At 41.2% G+C, this 16148-nt stretch overlaps 3 protein-coding genes across 3 annotated transcripts; 2 read left to right on the forward strand and 1 right to left on the reverse strand.

Annotated features, from left to right (window-relative positions):
* Positions 1–9910: 9910 nt before the first annotated feature.
* B0H64DRAFT_458819 (glycoside hydrolase superfamily) lies at positions 9911–11411 on the forward strand (the record flags this gene model as incomplete). The annotated part of the gene is made up of 2 exons (XM_062807425.1): positions 9911–10536; positions 10613–11411. The coding sequence occupies 2 exons, from the start codon at positions 9911–9913 to the stop codon at positions 11409–11411; spliced, it is 1425 nt and encodes a 474-aa protein (XP_062661589.1).
* A 743-nt stretch (positions 11412–12154) lies between these two features.
* B0H64DRAFT_393861 (uncharacterized protein) lies at positions 12155–13469 on the forward strand. The gene is made up of 3 exons (XM_062803669.1): positions 12155–12474; positions 12549–12693; positions 12746–13469. Exons 1-3 carry the CDS (start codon positions 12318–12320, stop codon positions 13329–13331), a joined length of 888 nt encoding a protein of 295 aa, XP_062661590.1. The 5' UTR covers positions 12155–12317; the 3' UTR covers positions 13332–13469.
* Positions 13470–13850: 381 nt separating this feature from the next.
* On the reverse strand, positions 13851–14541 carry B0H64DRAFT_318767 (uncharacterized protein; the record flags this gene model as incomplete). The annotated part of the gene is made up of 2 exons (XM_062800406.1): positions 13851–14010; positions 14096–14541. The coding sequence occupies 2 exons, from the start codon at positions 14539–14541 to the stop codon at positions 13851–13853; spliced, it is 606 nt and encodes a 201-aa protein (XP_062661591.1).
* Between the last annotated feature and the right edge of the window lie 1607 nt (positions 14542–16148).

Genomic DNA, 16148 nt, shown 5'->3' on the forward strand with positions numbered 1-16148 from the left:
CTACTACTAACTTTAATCGGTATAGTTCTATAGGAATAGTTACTAGTACTATTATATCTACCTTCTTAACCTTCTATACCTAAATATAGGCCGGTAACTATATAGCTACTAATAATACTGAAGACTCCTAGAGCTATATTAGCTAGAGACCTTTATAGTTTAGAGTTTTTAATACTAAGGGTACCTCTAGCCGATACTATATTCTGGAACTACATATAGCTTATAATAGTATTACCTTCTAGCTAGACTAATATAGAGCCTATTAATACTACTAAGGTTTAAGATTAATAAGAGGATATTAATATAAGTAATACTAGTATTATCGTTAGAGATAACAATCTAAGCATTACTCCTATACCGTCCCTGCTACCTATACCTTAACTATAGCTATTATTTAATTATTATAGGTTACTAAGAACTTATATAGAACCTCTGTTTAGAGAAGGTTAGAGAGGCTAGACTATCGAGTCTATAGCCTAGGAACGTTATAAAAAACAATATAATCGGTATAAGGATGGGGGAGCTTTGGAGAGACTATACCTAGTATGTAGCTCCAGAGGTAGGTATAGCAATCGCCTTATATAACAGAATAAGTAACGGGATAATTAGGGAGAGAGTCTACTTTATATTTTCTTTTCTACTTTTATTAAATTATAAACTTACTACTAGAGCAGATAGCAAGTTTGAAAGGGAAGTATAATCTAGGGTATACCCTTATTATAGGTAGGCTAGGATATATCTGTTTAGAGAAAGGAGGTCTTTATTTTTCCATTTCTAGGTTACGTTTTTGTTATATATTAGAAAGTTAGGGGTATGCCTTATTTTTAAAGGGGGATAGATAATATAATTACCAGTTTTCTAACCTTAAGTTTGTACTGTAACTATAGAATAAGATAGTGAATAACTGTATATATCTTCCTCTAGATAGAGAGAGAGTAGCTTATTTATAGAAGTTAATTAATGTTGCTAGAGTTTGTAGCTCATCCTCCCAGATTCTAACAGATTAACGGATCTGAAGGTTGGTATTTTAGCAGCTGGTCTAGCAGTTTACAGATAGGATAATCATTACCTATTTAATATCTTTAAACCTCTTATAAAGTATAGAGATAAATAGAAGGAAGAGGATTAGTAAAAGAGGTAACCTCTATAGAACTTTAATAATTACCTTATATCTTTCTAAAGAGGTATTATTAAACTAAAATATTATTAACCTTCTTATTATAAATAAGTTAATCTCTTAGAAGGTCTACTATAGGAGTTCTATCTCTATAAAGGTCTTTATAAACTAGCTATAGCAAATATAGTTAAAGGCCCATTTAAAATCTAGCTAGAGGAGAGAGATATTTACCTTATACCTCTAAACCTTATATATAGTATCTATAATCACCCTTATTACAAACTCTATATAAAATATCTACTATAGTTCTCTATCTACCCTTTAAAGAGCTAACCTTATTTCTCTATGTTTTAGAAGAGCTCTTTAGTAACTATTATTTTAATAACGTTTTTAATACTATTTAAAAGGGAGATTAACCTCTAAGCTCCTACTATCTACTATTACTCTTTAGTTTTATTTAACTTTCTAAATACTACTACTCTCCCCTTTTAGAACTATTATAGGAAGATACTATACTATATATAAAACTTACCTTTATAAAAGCTGCTAATACTGTATAGAAGGATGTACTATATACTTTTAGAAACCTATTTAAAATCTAGTTATCTCTAAATACCTTATTATTTACTATCCTTACTAATATCTTTTTAATTTCCTTACTAGTAACTCCTTAATATAGAAACTTATACTCTTTATTAAACCTACTACTATATATCTATAGTTCTAGATCCTCCTCTAATATAATATTAAGGAAGAATCCATTAATAAACGTTTTAGACTTTTCTTTATATATTCTTATAACACTTCTATTCTCCTCTATTAGAGGAGGGATCTTTAGTAATACCGCTATAATATAGCTATAGAGCCTTATCTATCTCTTAATAGTCTATAGTTTTTAAAGGTTAGCTAATACTTTATAGATACCCTATTTCTAATACTTTATTTATAATTACCTAATAGCCGATCTCTATACTTTTTTAAGTTCTTTATATTACTATTATACCCTTACAATCCTCTAGCTTTAATAGACCCTTTTAACCCTCTATATAGCTACCTTTATCTTATTATTTTATTAGATAGTCTATCTTCTATAACTATACTTTCTCTATAAAACTATCTTATTTAGTATTTCTATTAATTCTGTAATTAGTTTATTAAAGAGAGGCTCTACCTCCTCCTTATAGTAGACCTTCTCTAGAATAGCTATATTTATTACTATAAGCTCCCTAACCTATTCCCTATTTATTAGTTTCTAGCTCTAGTCTTTAATAATCTTACTATACTTTCCTCTCTATCTCTCCCTATAAACTGAAATCTATTATAGGATATAGTCTAACCCTTTAAAGTATAGATTACCTACTCTCTAATACTCTATTATAACGGTCTATATAGCCTATATATAGTTAATAGTATTATTTCGCTTCTCCTTTATTATACTATTATAGTAAGTAACCTTACTTTAGAATATTAAAAGTACGAGCCTCTTAGATATCTACTAGGTTAAAGAATAGGTCTATTCTTTAGCTCCTCCTACTCTCTATATTCTATACTAGGTAATAGAGGTTTATATTTCTTATAACTATATTATAGCTTTATAGCTATCTCTCTATAAGTTCTTTAAAGGGTATCTCTTACTAGTTATATAACTCCTTAAACCTTTAGCCTAGTAAATATACTAACTATATTATTAATATCTCTTTAGTTTTATTATAGAATATTACTACTATATAGTTATCCCTTCTTTTAAACTTCTAGCCCCTTTTAATATATTCTTTACTAATATATATTAATATTATTCCTTTACCTATGTTTATTACTACCTAATATCTATAATCTATTAGATAGTATAGGTTTCTATTTACCTCTATTCTAGACTTTTAAATTACTAGAATATTATAGTATTCCTCCTACTTTATTATATCTCTTATCCTTTTATATAATTTTATAATATTCTAATAAAGAATCCTCTATTCTTTAATTAAAAGGAGGTAATATCTATATCTATTAAGCTAATTATAGTCCTATTTTCTATAGTAAAACTATAGACCTCTAGAGTCCTATTAAATATTACTACTATTAAGAGGCCTCTATATTAGGGTCTCTACTTTAGGGGGTATTTAAGAGATCTCCTTTAGGTACTTAATATAGTATCTCTCCTATTCTAGCTACTCCTCTTTGGTCGGACCTCTATAAACCCTCTATAGCCTAACCTCTAGCTAGGGCCTTCATTCTATAGTAGTATAGCTATACCTATTATTAGAGAGAGGGAGGCTTTAACTTTAATATTTTACTCTATTATCTCTCTAGCCTCTTCTCTGTATATAGCTATAAAAGACTAGGGCCATTTATAGTAAACTCTAAAGACCCTTTTCTACTATCTTAATACTTATAGATAGTCCTTTAAAAAGGTAAAGTAGCCTCTCTCTTAATCTCTATAGGGTTTATAGCAGATAAAGTCTAGGTTTATATTTACTAGATATATATTCTCTTTAAATTTTAACCCTTTATATCTATTACTATTATATCTTCTATAAATCTTTCCATTTTTATAGGTTTCTATAAAGTAGCTAAACTAATAATAGATAAAATACTATAGTATATTTACTATAAGTTTATACGGCTTATAATAGTATATTCTCTCTTTTTAAAAGAAGGGTCTATTAGTAAAGTAGTTTATATAATCTAGTAAAAGAACTTTAAATAATAGCCTTCTAAACTAGGTATTCTTTACCTATCTCCTTCTATAGAGTTTAACGTTTATAATCTTTATACCTATATTTATAGTAGATAGCTACTTCTTTAGTATTTCTATATTAGTCCTATTAATACTTATCTGTAAAATCCTTTATATAATAATTAGGATTATATTAAAGGTAATTATTACCTCTAATCTAAATATTTTTATAACCTATCTCTAGTTTTCTATATATTAGTTCTACTCCTTTTCTTTAAATATAACCATTATATTACTATTAAAGAGCCTCTATATAGCCTTTATCCTACTTACTCCTAGCTATAGCTATATTAATTATTTAAACTATTTCTTTAGTTATTTATTTATTAAAGTTAATAGAAATATTTTAGATATAGACTATAATCTACTTTATAAATCTTATTAATATATATTTCTAAACTATTAATAGTTCTATAGCTAGCTAACTACTATAATTAATATTACTAATATTATAACTATCTATAATATCTATATAGAACTATTAGATCTAGGGTCCTACTATAATCCCCCCCTTTCTTTAAATATCCTAAAATACCTATTTAATCTCTTTAAAATTATTCTTTATTATATATACTAGCTTAATACTAGAAATCCTCAATAATCTAATAGCAACTACTATTGTAAAAATATTATAGATCTATTTATTTTAATCCTTAGTAACCTCTATAAAGTTATTTATTTTTATTACTTTAACTATAAATTATCTAACCTTCTCTTTATAGATATCTTCTCCTACCTATATCTAAGTTATAGCAGTATCGTCGTTATTATACAGTACGGTCGGCGGTTTATTGCTAAGGTTGGTAAGGGTGTAGTAGCAGCTCAATACGAGCCCACCTATATCTCCGTTAACCACTATCGGCTGCGCCGCTTCACTGCTGTGTATGCCATTATGCAGCATCGTTCCTAGAGGTAATTAGCCCTTGTGAAAACGATTCTATTATCGGTTTATGTTTTTACAGTGTGTGCGGCTCTGTACTGGTGTTTTGGTTATATAGAAGTGCTTTCTTTTGGTTATTATAATATTAGTTATCTAAAAGGTATAGAATAAGACATTTAAATAGTTTATAATGAGTAGAAAGTACTATCTTTTATTTATTGTCTTTTTATATTCGAATTTACTAGTAAATATATTATATATCTAACTTAATAAAGAACCTTCCTACTAAAGCTCTATCTAGAATTTCTAAAACTAGAGATAAAAGCTAGTAACCCTTTCCTATAATCTTATTAAGTCTCTAGTAGTCTATATATAAGTATAGAGCCCTAGTATTCTTAAGGATACAAAGAACTAGACTAGCTATATATAGCTTTTAGAGAATCTTAATCTCCTTTTTACTAGATTTCCCTTTAGATACTTATATAAGAATGGATATATTTTAGATTTCATTATAATAATTAGTAATAGATAATAATACTTGAGACATACTAAACAACCTTTATATAATAAGAATCTAAAGGAGATTTAGAGTAAATTAATTCTAATCTACTATATTTTATAGTATTTAATGAAATAAATATCTATAATATTAATTTCTATATATATATCTAAATTAGTAAGGAAGGAGATATATATAAGTATATAATATATTTAATATATAAAGTTTAATAAGTCTAATCCTCTAGAAGAAATATATTTATAATATTAGAGTTTATTATAAATATCTACTATCTCCTTTATAACTAGTTAGTCTAGAAGCTATAGTATTCTTATCATTAGTACCCTAATACTTAGTTTAGTAAGTTTATATTTAATCTATATATATAGCTAAATATTTATTACTATTATAAATATAATATTATAGGATACTTCCTACCTCGAAATTTGAGGAAGTAGTAGTATTTCGATATTTATTTATATCGTATTTAGATATAGGAGTATAATAAGAAACATCGTTATAAAAACAAGTATTTCCTCACCTATATAATAAGAAATAATATACTTTACTATTATATTAATATTAGGATAATAATAAATAAATAAAGTATAGGTAATAATCCACTAGTACTTTTATTTGTTAAATCTGTTATACCTAAGTTACCAATTAAACTATCCCTTTATAATTTTCGGGTATATAGAAGATATATTGGTTAATTAAGGCTAAAACCTTTATATAAAATAAAAGAGTATTGCTATTATTATATTATAAAGCAAAAAGGTTATCTAGGAACCTTAAATAATAATAGAAGTTTGTAAATAATTAGTGTTCTTATTACTAAGTATTATTATAGTATTTTACAATTATAGAAGTTTACTTGGCCTAATCTTATATGTATATTTATATCTAGGTTTTAAAGAGATTCTATATTATCCTAGTAGTATATTACTTCCCTAGGGAAAGGCTTCTATTATAGCTATACTAATAGCTCTAATGTTAGTTATCTATTTAATAGAGTATAAAAAAGATCTAGTTGAATTTGGTAGTAAATTGTTTAGGATCTCTAGTAAATCTTTATTATGGATTAAAGGAAAGAATTTAATAAAGTTGAAAATAGTATATTAAAGTACTTCTTATAATTGTTGAGTTTAGAAGATAACTTCTTTGTTAACTTTTTACTATTACTTTAGCTAAGGATTAGTGGTATCTCCTCTAGTAAGGTAAGAAAAAGCATTAAAACTAATTAGAGGCTCCTAACTAGGAATTAAAGTCTTTAAAAAACAACTAAAAGAAATACTTAGATATATATAGAGGCTATATAACTAGGGCAATTTACTAGCAAAGATAACCTCTATTCCTAGCTAAGACCTCTCTTTCTAATTATATATTAGATCTAGAAGATTACTAGAACTAATCCCTAACATCAAGCTTATCTATACTTAAAAACCTCCTTACTAAGCCTTATAATATAATATAGTCCTTTAACTATATTTTCTCCTTTCATTTGCTACAGATAACCTAGGGCTTTATCCGATAATAAATAAGCTCCTAAATCTCTATATAGAGTCTAGCTCTATAAGGTTCTCTAAGAGTTATAAAGAGCTAGCTTATATTTAGATAGTATATAGTTACTAATTCTAGAAGTCTCTGAGAGCTCTATAGTTGGTAATTATAAGTATAGTTTACTATAAGTGTAACGAACCTGTCTCTGGACCCGTCCTGTTAGGGTTTAGTATCGGTTGAAGGTATCCTCTCAAGGGTACTTAGGTTCGGTGCAGCCAAAGGGTGCACAACAAAGACTTGTCTCAACAGTAGGCTCTCGAGCTTGTAGCGAACTGTAGTTGTAATTGCTAACTGGAGAACTCCCAGAGCTCTCCAGAACGAGTGACTATATACTATCTAGTATCACCGTCCTCATAGTGATAATCCTCCGTTGTTACTGACAACTGGTGATAATCTTCCATTATCACTAACAGCTGGTGATAATCTTCCATTATCACTAACAGCCGGTAATAACCGTTCCTATTGGTTCTTTTAGCGATTGGCTGTCGGCGTTCTGCGCCTTCAGCTGTGGCCGCCCCGGGCTGCCCCTTAGGTCGTTCCATGATAATAAGCTTAGTAACTACTATTAATATATCTTAATTATATAATATTCGGCTATATTAAATCTAGTATCTTTACTAATAACTTATATACTTTAACCCCTTTAGAGCTTTATATATAAGAGGTTTATTATATATTATTATATATAAAAACATTAGTATCTAATTAATAACTAGTGGTTTCTAAGCTCTGTAAAGCTAAATAAAGTGTATTTATTAATATAATAATTATATTAATTACTTAGGTGCTTATAAATATCTAAAAAATCATATAGTAGTATATTCTATATACTAAAACCTAGAGAGGTATAACTCCTTTCTTTTTATTATCTTTTTAATTCTTTTATTTTTTCCTTTCTTTTTCTTTTCTTTTCTTTCCTTTTTCCCTTATCCTCTTCCTTTCTTTCCTTACCCTTTTCTTCCTTATTTTCTTTCTTCTTTCTGTTTTTCATTATTCTTTCACTTATTCATCGTTTTCTTTTTGTAAAGCACTTCCAATGTTAACTACACCCACTATAGTTCTACTAGCTTCAGAGATTTATCTGTTCACAGCTCTAAGCTACTAGGCTATTTTATTTCATATAACCTTAATATAATACAACCCGCATAACTACACCTAAACTAGGCATAGTTAGCTCTCGGAATCGGCTGGGTAAAGCCCACCTACAAACCGCTAAGTTCCAGGTTGCTCTATGTTCAGGCTGGACTTACAACAACCTACGAGTCTATCCAGGTTACTCAAATCGACGCATAGTCCTTCTAGGTCCAACTAGTCCGGGTACCCACAGGTACTCCCCGGGCCCACACCTAGTTTTAACCCCTTTACAATGTTGAAGCGAAGAATGCTATCCTTATCCGCAATATCCACATTGGCAGCTGCCTCGGCGGGCAGGTCCTCGACTTTGGCCGCGCGTGGACCATGTATCAACCATATTAGGGCGTGCAGAGAGTGATCGAGTGTTATAGGTATGTTTGACTAGACTTGCCGATACATCCAAAAAGTTCCAGGGGAGTTTCTACATGTGTACGTCAGTGGGAGAAGAGCGTACCTTGGCTCTACGGCTGGAAGAAAACCGGTGATTCGGCCGTAGAAGCCTATATGAACCATGAGCTCTATGGGGTATTCCTGAATAGCTCGTGGCAGAACGGGCATGCACAGTGAGGTAACACCGTCCTAGCACCGCGTAACTTCACAGGTAAGTCTATGGTAGCATCAGGGCAATTCTTGCTCTATGTAACAGTCTATACGGCCCACGTTATGTTACATCTAGCTCAACACTGGTAATAAAGAAGACAATCCACGGGCGTCTGTGATGCTTGTACCTCGTAGCAACCGCTTGATTAGTATGGCTGAAATAGGTATGCCGGTAGGAGTAACCTTTCCGCCTATCAACCTGTATATCTGCCACCTGTCTTCTCTGCTCCAAGTCCTGTCTTCTCTTCCTCGGTCGGGACGTAACCAAGTAGCAGTGTTTGAGAATGGCCCATTGAGCTTTCATATCGCTTTCCACTGACCGCCTGCCTGGATGACACAACGGCACGCGGCAGGGACCGTGAACGAATTTGAGTCTTTTGATACATAGGAAATCAGCAGCGGGACGCTGATTCGGTTTCATCTTGACCCCGTCGTTTTTTACCGAGTCTCGTTCTGTGAGATCCATGCCCCTCCCCGCCTACAAACAAGTGAGTGTCGAGGAACAGCCATAGGGGAAAAAACAAAAGAATACAAGCCTTGCCGTACTAGGCCCCCCGATTGACGTTGGGAGCATCATACGGAGGGGCAAGGTAAAGAACGTAGCTATAGTGGTATTGTCTCGGCCCTACATTTGAAGGAATATATAGCTGGCCAAGTCTATACATAGTACGGGAGAAAACGGCGAGGGTTGCATGCTATATTAGCCGCTTAAGCACCAACGCTGGTGTACCTGAGCGACCATTTAGTTTAGCCGTTATCTTCGGACAACCTTCGGACATGAACGACGGTCCCTGCTTTGGCGCGATGGGAGACGTGGGCCCTTCCAGCAGCCTTTACAGGGACAACAGTCTTCGTGAATTGGCGGAATTATCGATCCGGTCTACCATCTTAGGTGCCAAGTCCATTGTCACGTCGTCTATTGCATCATAGGCGTGGAACGACACCCTATATCAAAGCGGACGGACATAAAAAACTCCTTCCAACCACACGTCCTCTTCCAGAGTGAGACAGGGTGTCTTCACCCCGCATTCCTAGTGCCTGGCAGCCTCTCCCTGTTGGCATGGAAAATTCCCGAGGTTGCAGAAAACGTGGAGAGCCCCTGTTCGATGCTGCCGTCGAGTACGACAACACGAAAGTGCCAAGCCACGGAAAAATTGACGGAGAATATTCAGGCCACACGTAGATACTAGCGGTCATGATTCTGGGTTGGGCATACTCTCGGTGGTGATGAAGGCAATATAAACAAGTACCATATGCGGTCGGAGGGCAACGCGTCCCGGAGGGCGCCCTGGATATATTTATACATCAACGGTGACCTGGTGTTGTTGACTGTCTTCGTGCCTCAGATCGACATGCTTCGTTCCTGGTAATAGGCTCGTCACAATGCGTCCACACCTTCTGGTAGCCCCCCTCGGTCTCGCGCCGGGGATGGCGACATCGACTGTCGAGCCCCGTCAAGCCACGGGCATCACAGTTGACCTCGGGAAGACATATCAAACCATGGACGGCTTCGGCACCTCGGAAGCCTTCCAGCGCGCCGTGACGATGAAGCGACTCTCCGAGACGGAACAGCGGAAATTCTTGGATTTGATGTTCAGTATGGACAAAGGCGCTGGACTGAGTATCCTACGAAACGGAATCGGATCCTCCCCGGACATGAGCGACGACCACATGGTGTCGATCCAGCCGAGGAACCCCGGCGGCCCCAATGCCGAACCCAAATACGTCTGGGACGGTTCCGACAACGGTCAGCTGTGGGTGTCAACCGAGGCGGCGCACACATACGGTGTCAAGACGTTTTACGCCAACGCTTGGAGTGCGCCAGGATACATGAAGACGAACGGGAACGATGCCAACGGCGGCAGCCTGTGTGGCGTGTCGGGAGCTAGCTGCTCTAGCGGAGACTGGAAGCAGGCGTTTGCCAATTACCTGATGCAGTACGTTAAGTACTACGCCGCCGCCAACATCTCTATCACCCACCTTGGTTTTCTCAACGAACCCGATTACACGTAAGTTGTGTCTCTGACGATTCCGGCGTACCACCACCCCCCATCACAGCCATTCGCCGCTGACGCACGCACACAGGACCTCGTACGCATCGATGCGGTCTTCCGGATCCCAGGCCGCCGACTTTATCAAAGTCCTCCGGCCGACCCTCGACAACAACGATCTCGGTTCCGTCATCATAAACTGCTGTGACACGATGGGATGGACCACGATGAACAGCATGTTAAGCCAGATGGGTAGCACGCAATCCATGCTCGGTACGGTGACGGGACACAGCTACACATCCAGCGCCACTTCCCAGCTGTCGACCAAACTCAAGACGTGGATGACGGAGGCCGCTGACAACAACGGCGCGTGGACGTCGGCGTGGTACTCCAACGGCGGCGCGGGGGAGGGCATGACGTGGGCCAACCACATCTACTCGGCCATCACAGGCGCCAACGTGTCGGCGTACCTGTACTGGATCGGCGGCCAGGACCGCAGCAGCAACACCAACAGTAAGATGATCCGCGTCGTCAACAAGCAGGTCGATCCGTCCAAGCGACTGTGGGCGATGGCGAACTGGAGTCGCTTTGTGAGGCCTGGCGCGGTGCGTGTGGGTGCTTCGGGCAGCGGCGTGAGGACAACGGCTTTCCGTAACGTGGACGGGATGGTGTCGGTGCAGGTCATCAACAGTGGTGGTGAACGGGCCGTGACCATCACTGTTGGCGGTGGCGACTTCGTGGCTACCAATGCTACGGCATGGGTGACGGACAACACGAGGGACTGTAATCCCATCGCGGCCACAGTGGATGCTACTGGGAAGGTCTCGGGCAACGTACCGTCGAGGAGCATGGTCACATTTGTGTTGCGCCCTGCCGCCGCGGCCAAGGTTTGAATTTGTTGAGATGTCAGCGCACGCACATAGGTACTAGCAGCCATACATACCGGTAGCAGCCCCCTACAACGGATAACATGTGAATTGTGTCGGCCCTGTTTTATGGGATCGACTGCGAACCCGACCAGCAATTCTAGTATCGGTATGTCTCGACAGGAACATACCGCCCGGGTTAAAAGAACCACTCTCCCGAGACACAATGACATGACAGAGTACATTTGACAGACTCCCAAGCTTAACTTTGTAGATACATCCAATAACGATACCTCCCCCCAGTCCCCTTCCCCCCTTGGTTTCGGGTCTTTCCCGGAACATGTGCTTACCCGCGCGCCAAGTTGTGCCTAAAAAGACGGTAGAGGTTGTTACCAACTACCTACCTACCTAAGTACCTACCAGCCAACTAATGCCTCCAGGCTACCTACCTGAGTAGCTAGGGAAGAGAAAGGGGGCTCTGCTGGGTATTACGGCGGTTCCCAAGATACTAGATAAATTGCGTGGGATCCCATACAGTTGGGCTTGGAGTCTACAATACAGTAATGCTTAAGAGCTGGATGGTGCTGTGCGTGCCATCGCGACATGAAGGTGCAGGAACACGGTGAAGGATTTAACGGAACCAAACCGAGCGACCGCTTGGGAAGAGGAGTCGGTGCTGTGTGTGTGGAGACGGCCAACCAAGGAACTAAAAATCCTTAAACCGACGAGCTAATTTCCGGGGCGATCTCTCGCGTCTGAAATGGGATCCATGTGCCGCCGAGTGTGGTCTGAGCTTTAACCGTGAATTGCGGCACAGTCCCAGGAAGCGCGTTTCATATTCCCCTCCTCCCCTTTTCCCTTCTCGTCGTGGTCGTGGCGACGACTTGTCCCGCAAAGAATACCTAACCTGTACGAAGTATACTCGTCGTTATCATGGGCTTCTCATGGCGTCTCTTCCCGCTCGGGAGCTGCCTTTTCGCCGTAGCCATGCTTGTTCAGCCCAGTGTTGTTTCCGCGCAGACGTTTAGATTCCCGGACGACGCGACGCCGACAGAGTTCCAGGGGTTTGTGACGACTGCCCCCAGCTCGGGTGAGTGACACTTGATTTACCTCACCACACCCCCTCCACGCTCTCTTCTGGCGGCTGACGCGGGGCGCGCGCAGTGGGAACATGGTCATGTGTCCCCGGCTCGACACATACCACTCACAGCACGTGGGCAGCGTGCTGTGTGGCCGGCGAGGACTGTCAGTTTTTTACAGAATGTAACGCTGGAACGGCGACGAGGATGGACGGCTCGACCTATGTCTGGTGAGCTTACTCGAGCAGGCCAATGATGGTAGAGAGTCTGACCCATTCCCAGCGCCACCAACATCCCCAACTGCTACACCATGACCATCTACCAAAGCTACCCTTCCGCCGCTTTGAGCTGGTCGGCAGTCGGCTGCGTGCAGCCTGGCTTCAATGCCTCCACCGTGTATCGGGAAATCGTGGTGGGAACTACGCCCACACCGTCGCCGGGTTCGAGTACTATTAGCACGGGGACTACACCCTCGGCCATCCCATCGACGCCGGTTGAGACGGGCGCTCGCGAGTCGGCCAACACATCGCAACCGAGTTCTCCGACCTCACAGGCTTGGATCGCCGGCGCGGTGATCGGGCCCGTCGCCGCGGTTGCTCTCGCTGCCTTCCTGGCCTTTTGGCTAGGGAGGCGAAAAGGGAGGAGGGAGTTGGAGGAAGAAATCCCTCAGAGTCACGTCGGCAGCCCAGACTTTGAATCAGCGACGATGCAAAGTACAGTGTCCCCAACGACAGTGAAAAGCGAACCCGCCGGCATCACTGCTATCGCGGAGCTTGCGGACTATCGCACGTTAGAACTAGACTCCCTTCCCGTTAATAGTCCCAATGGGACTAGAGGGTATGAGATCAAAAGGGAAGACAGTTGGTGAAATAGGCTCCGGGTTTATTAGCACAGCACACACGTCAATATAGCGTTTGTAGCCATGGCAGAAATCATGGCAGCCATGCTGCCTAGCTGAGATCGGCCACGAGGGTGTGAGAAGAAATGATAAGGCTTGCGAAAGGCCTCAGATTTAAGCCTCATGCCGACTCCCTGTGGAACGCTGACATGTAATCAATGCTGACTGGCTTGCACCTTGACTGCGGCACACTAAAAGACAGGGATGAAAATCAAAAGAATAACAACTACGAACCGGGATGGGGACCGGACCACGGTGGCGGTGTGTGCAATTATATATGACAGCCACATACGTACGGGCTGAGAATTGTATGTACATACTCAACACCCGGCCTCGTAACTTCGCGGTCTGCTAATGCTAGGGGACTGATTCAGCTAGATGGTACGCGAATCCTTCTCGCAATCTTGACCGAATAGTAACAACCCACTTTCACCGGACCAAACCAAACACTACCTAGGTACCTACCGTTCGCATTCCCGGCACACATCATCACCCAACAACCTGGGAAGGCTGAAAGGTTACGTCAACAGGTGCGCATGTAATGAGGCGCTGGCTATATATCTGCCCCGGCTTCCAGTCCGGGGTCACGGTGGTCGTGTCGGTGCACGTCAGATCGAGATCACTTAAGCCCGTCACCACAAATGTTCCTCTGTTCCACACAAATGGCCGTTAGCTGATTGCACTGGCTACACACGCAGAGATGGAACTGGAACACAGGTCTCCAGGAAGCATACGTTGCCTTCTCCTCGCTGCATATAATGGACTCGGTGATATCGAGTTGCCCAGATGGGCGGCTAAAGCGGAACCTCACAGAGGCGCCGGCGGGGGCACTGGCGGGCAGACTGCAGGAGTATTCGACGGTCCCGTAGAAAAAGTCGGAGAGCTGGCTGCTAGAGGCGGCACAGACGGCCGTGTAGGAGACAACGGTGTTGGTCAAGTTGAAGTTGACATATCCCCACGAGTTCTGGTGCGCGGGGTTGGTGAAGGTGTATGAGGCATGGTAGTCAAAACCGTGAACCGTCCAATCCAGGCCGAGAATGTCCTCCCAGCACTTGCCATCGCGTGGCGGCTTCGGTTCGCAGCCAGGTCCGTCATCGCTGCCACCAGTTCGGGCATCAAGGGGCGTAGAGTAGGCGAGGGTGATGAGGAAACCCACAACGAGGGGAGTGAGTTTTGTCATGATGCTGGAAACGAGCGTGTCGGTTATGTGGAGCAGCAGTGTTCCGTCCGAGCTATTAAGTACTAAGGGGAGAGAGTCTTTTATTCGGAAGAGCGGCAGGACGGGGGTTTATAGTCGAACAATGAACCTTGTAGTGTTGCTCATGTCATGCGAGAGAGAGTCGATTCCGTGGCTGCCAAGCGCCTGGAGCAAGCCACACGCTCGTATTGACGAGAGGGTGTGGCATGCTTTGCAGTAGCGGTCTTAACAAACCACTCTGATTGGGGGAGTCGCTCTTGTCACCGGCGTCTTCGACATCCCCGTACCTCGAGGGCCGAGCCCAGATCCCATGGAACACGGTTGGTAAGGGATGGCTTTGCAGTCCAGCACACACTGAAAGATCTAACTACCGAATCGCCAGCGGCCGGTCTTGGAAACATACCTTCTCGCCCTCGTGTCGGTCGCCTTCTAGGGACCGCCAGTCAAATCAAGTCGGCATTGGGTGCTCCCGAAGAAAGCCGGGTCTTCACGCCCTGCATTTCGGAAGCCGAAGCGCACAAAGTTCAACTCGATCAAGACAAAGCTTCCCGGTGCCGGGTTTGCGTGTCAGAGAGGATTGGAGGACAGGATAGGCGAGAAAGCGACCCTGCCTTGGACAACTCTTTGCTTATTTCAACACTACTGCAGCAGCGTAGCACGTGGCGACTTCGCCGCTATTCTATTCGGGCACTAATAATACCTACCTACCTCACCTATGCACAGCACAATCCATCGTTGCTGTACAACAAACACGCAACATCTTTCTTGTTCCCATTATTTGCCAGAGAGTGTGTCTTGCTCCGAATACATTTATTTGCATGCGGACTGGTGACTGATCCCGTTTCCCAGCCTCGACAATGACAATGAATATCCAACGTGATCTCACCATGCTCTAGTCATTTTCCCAGCCACCTGATCTCACGGCGGTTGGGCTGCCGTGCCGGCAATCCTTCATTTTCTGAATCGGTTAGGCTATTATCTTCTCTGTTTCTGCCCCGACTACTGGCCTCACTAGGTGGTCGTAGGTCTCCTCATCCCAGACCACCACCGGCCACCCATAGCTTGTTGTTGAGCTCATACCCCTCGATTAGGGGTAGCATGAATATGGGTAGCGGCTCTTTAGCCTCGTGAGCGAGCATGGGCTCTTTATCATCATGCCCCTAGGCTACCAAACCGAGCCGCTGTGCGCCGATACCGCCCGCGTTATGAACAACAAACTCAACAGCCCTGATAAGAATAGTTATCCCACAGGAATGCTTTGCAATCAAGCCGGAGCACCTTGTCCCTTACCACAATAGCCTTTTCCTTCAAGGTCTCGTAGGCTGTGTAGTCGGTCAGCCATAGCGACCCGTTCCATTGCTGGGGCCATGTAGAGCGGTTTGACCGAAGCGCTGGTGTCCAGCTCAGCCTACCCGCCGCCAACACCGAGGCTGACGCCAATCCAGGTTGATGGCTCCGTTTCGTGATCATTCTTTTCCTCGCTGCCCTCGCTCGACCGGGACGAAGGGAAGTTGGGAGAGTGTCCTTGCCGGCGTCGCCAACATTTCGCGGCTTGTAAATACCGCCATTTTCATGGCTTCTCATATACA

Source organism: Chaetomium fimeti, assembly GCF_033439085.1.
Source record: "Chaetomium fimeti strain CBS 168.71 chromosome Unknown B0H64scaffold_3, whole genome shotgun sequence".
Taxonomy (NCBI): Eukaryota; Fungi; Ascomycota; class Sordariomycetes; order Sordariales; family Chaetomiaceae; genus Chaetomium; species Chaetomium fimeti.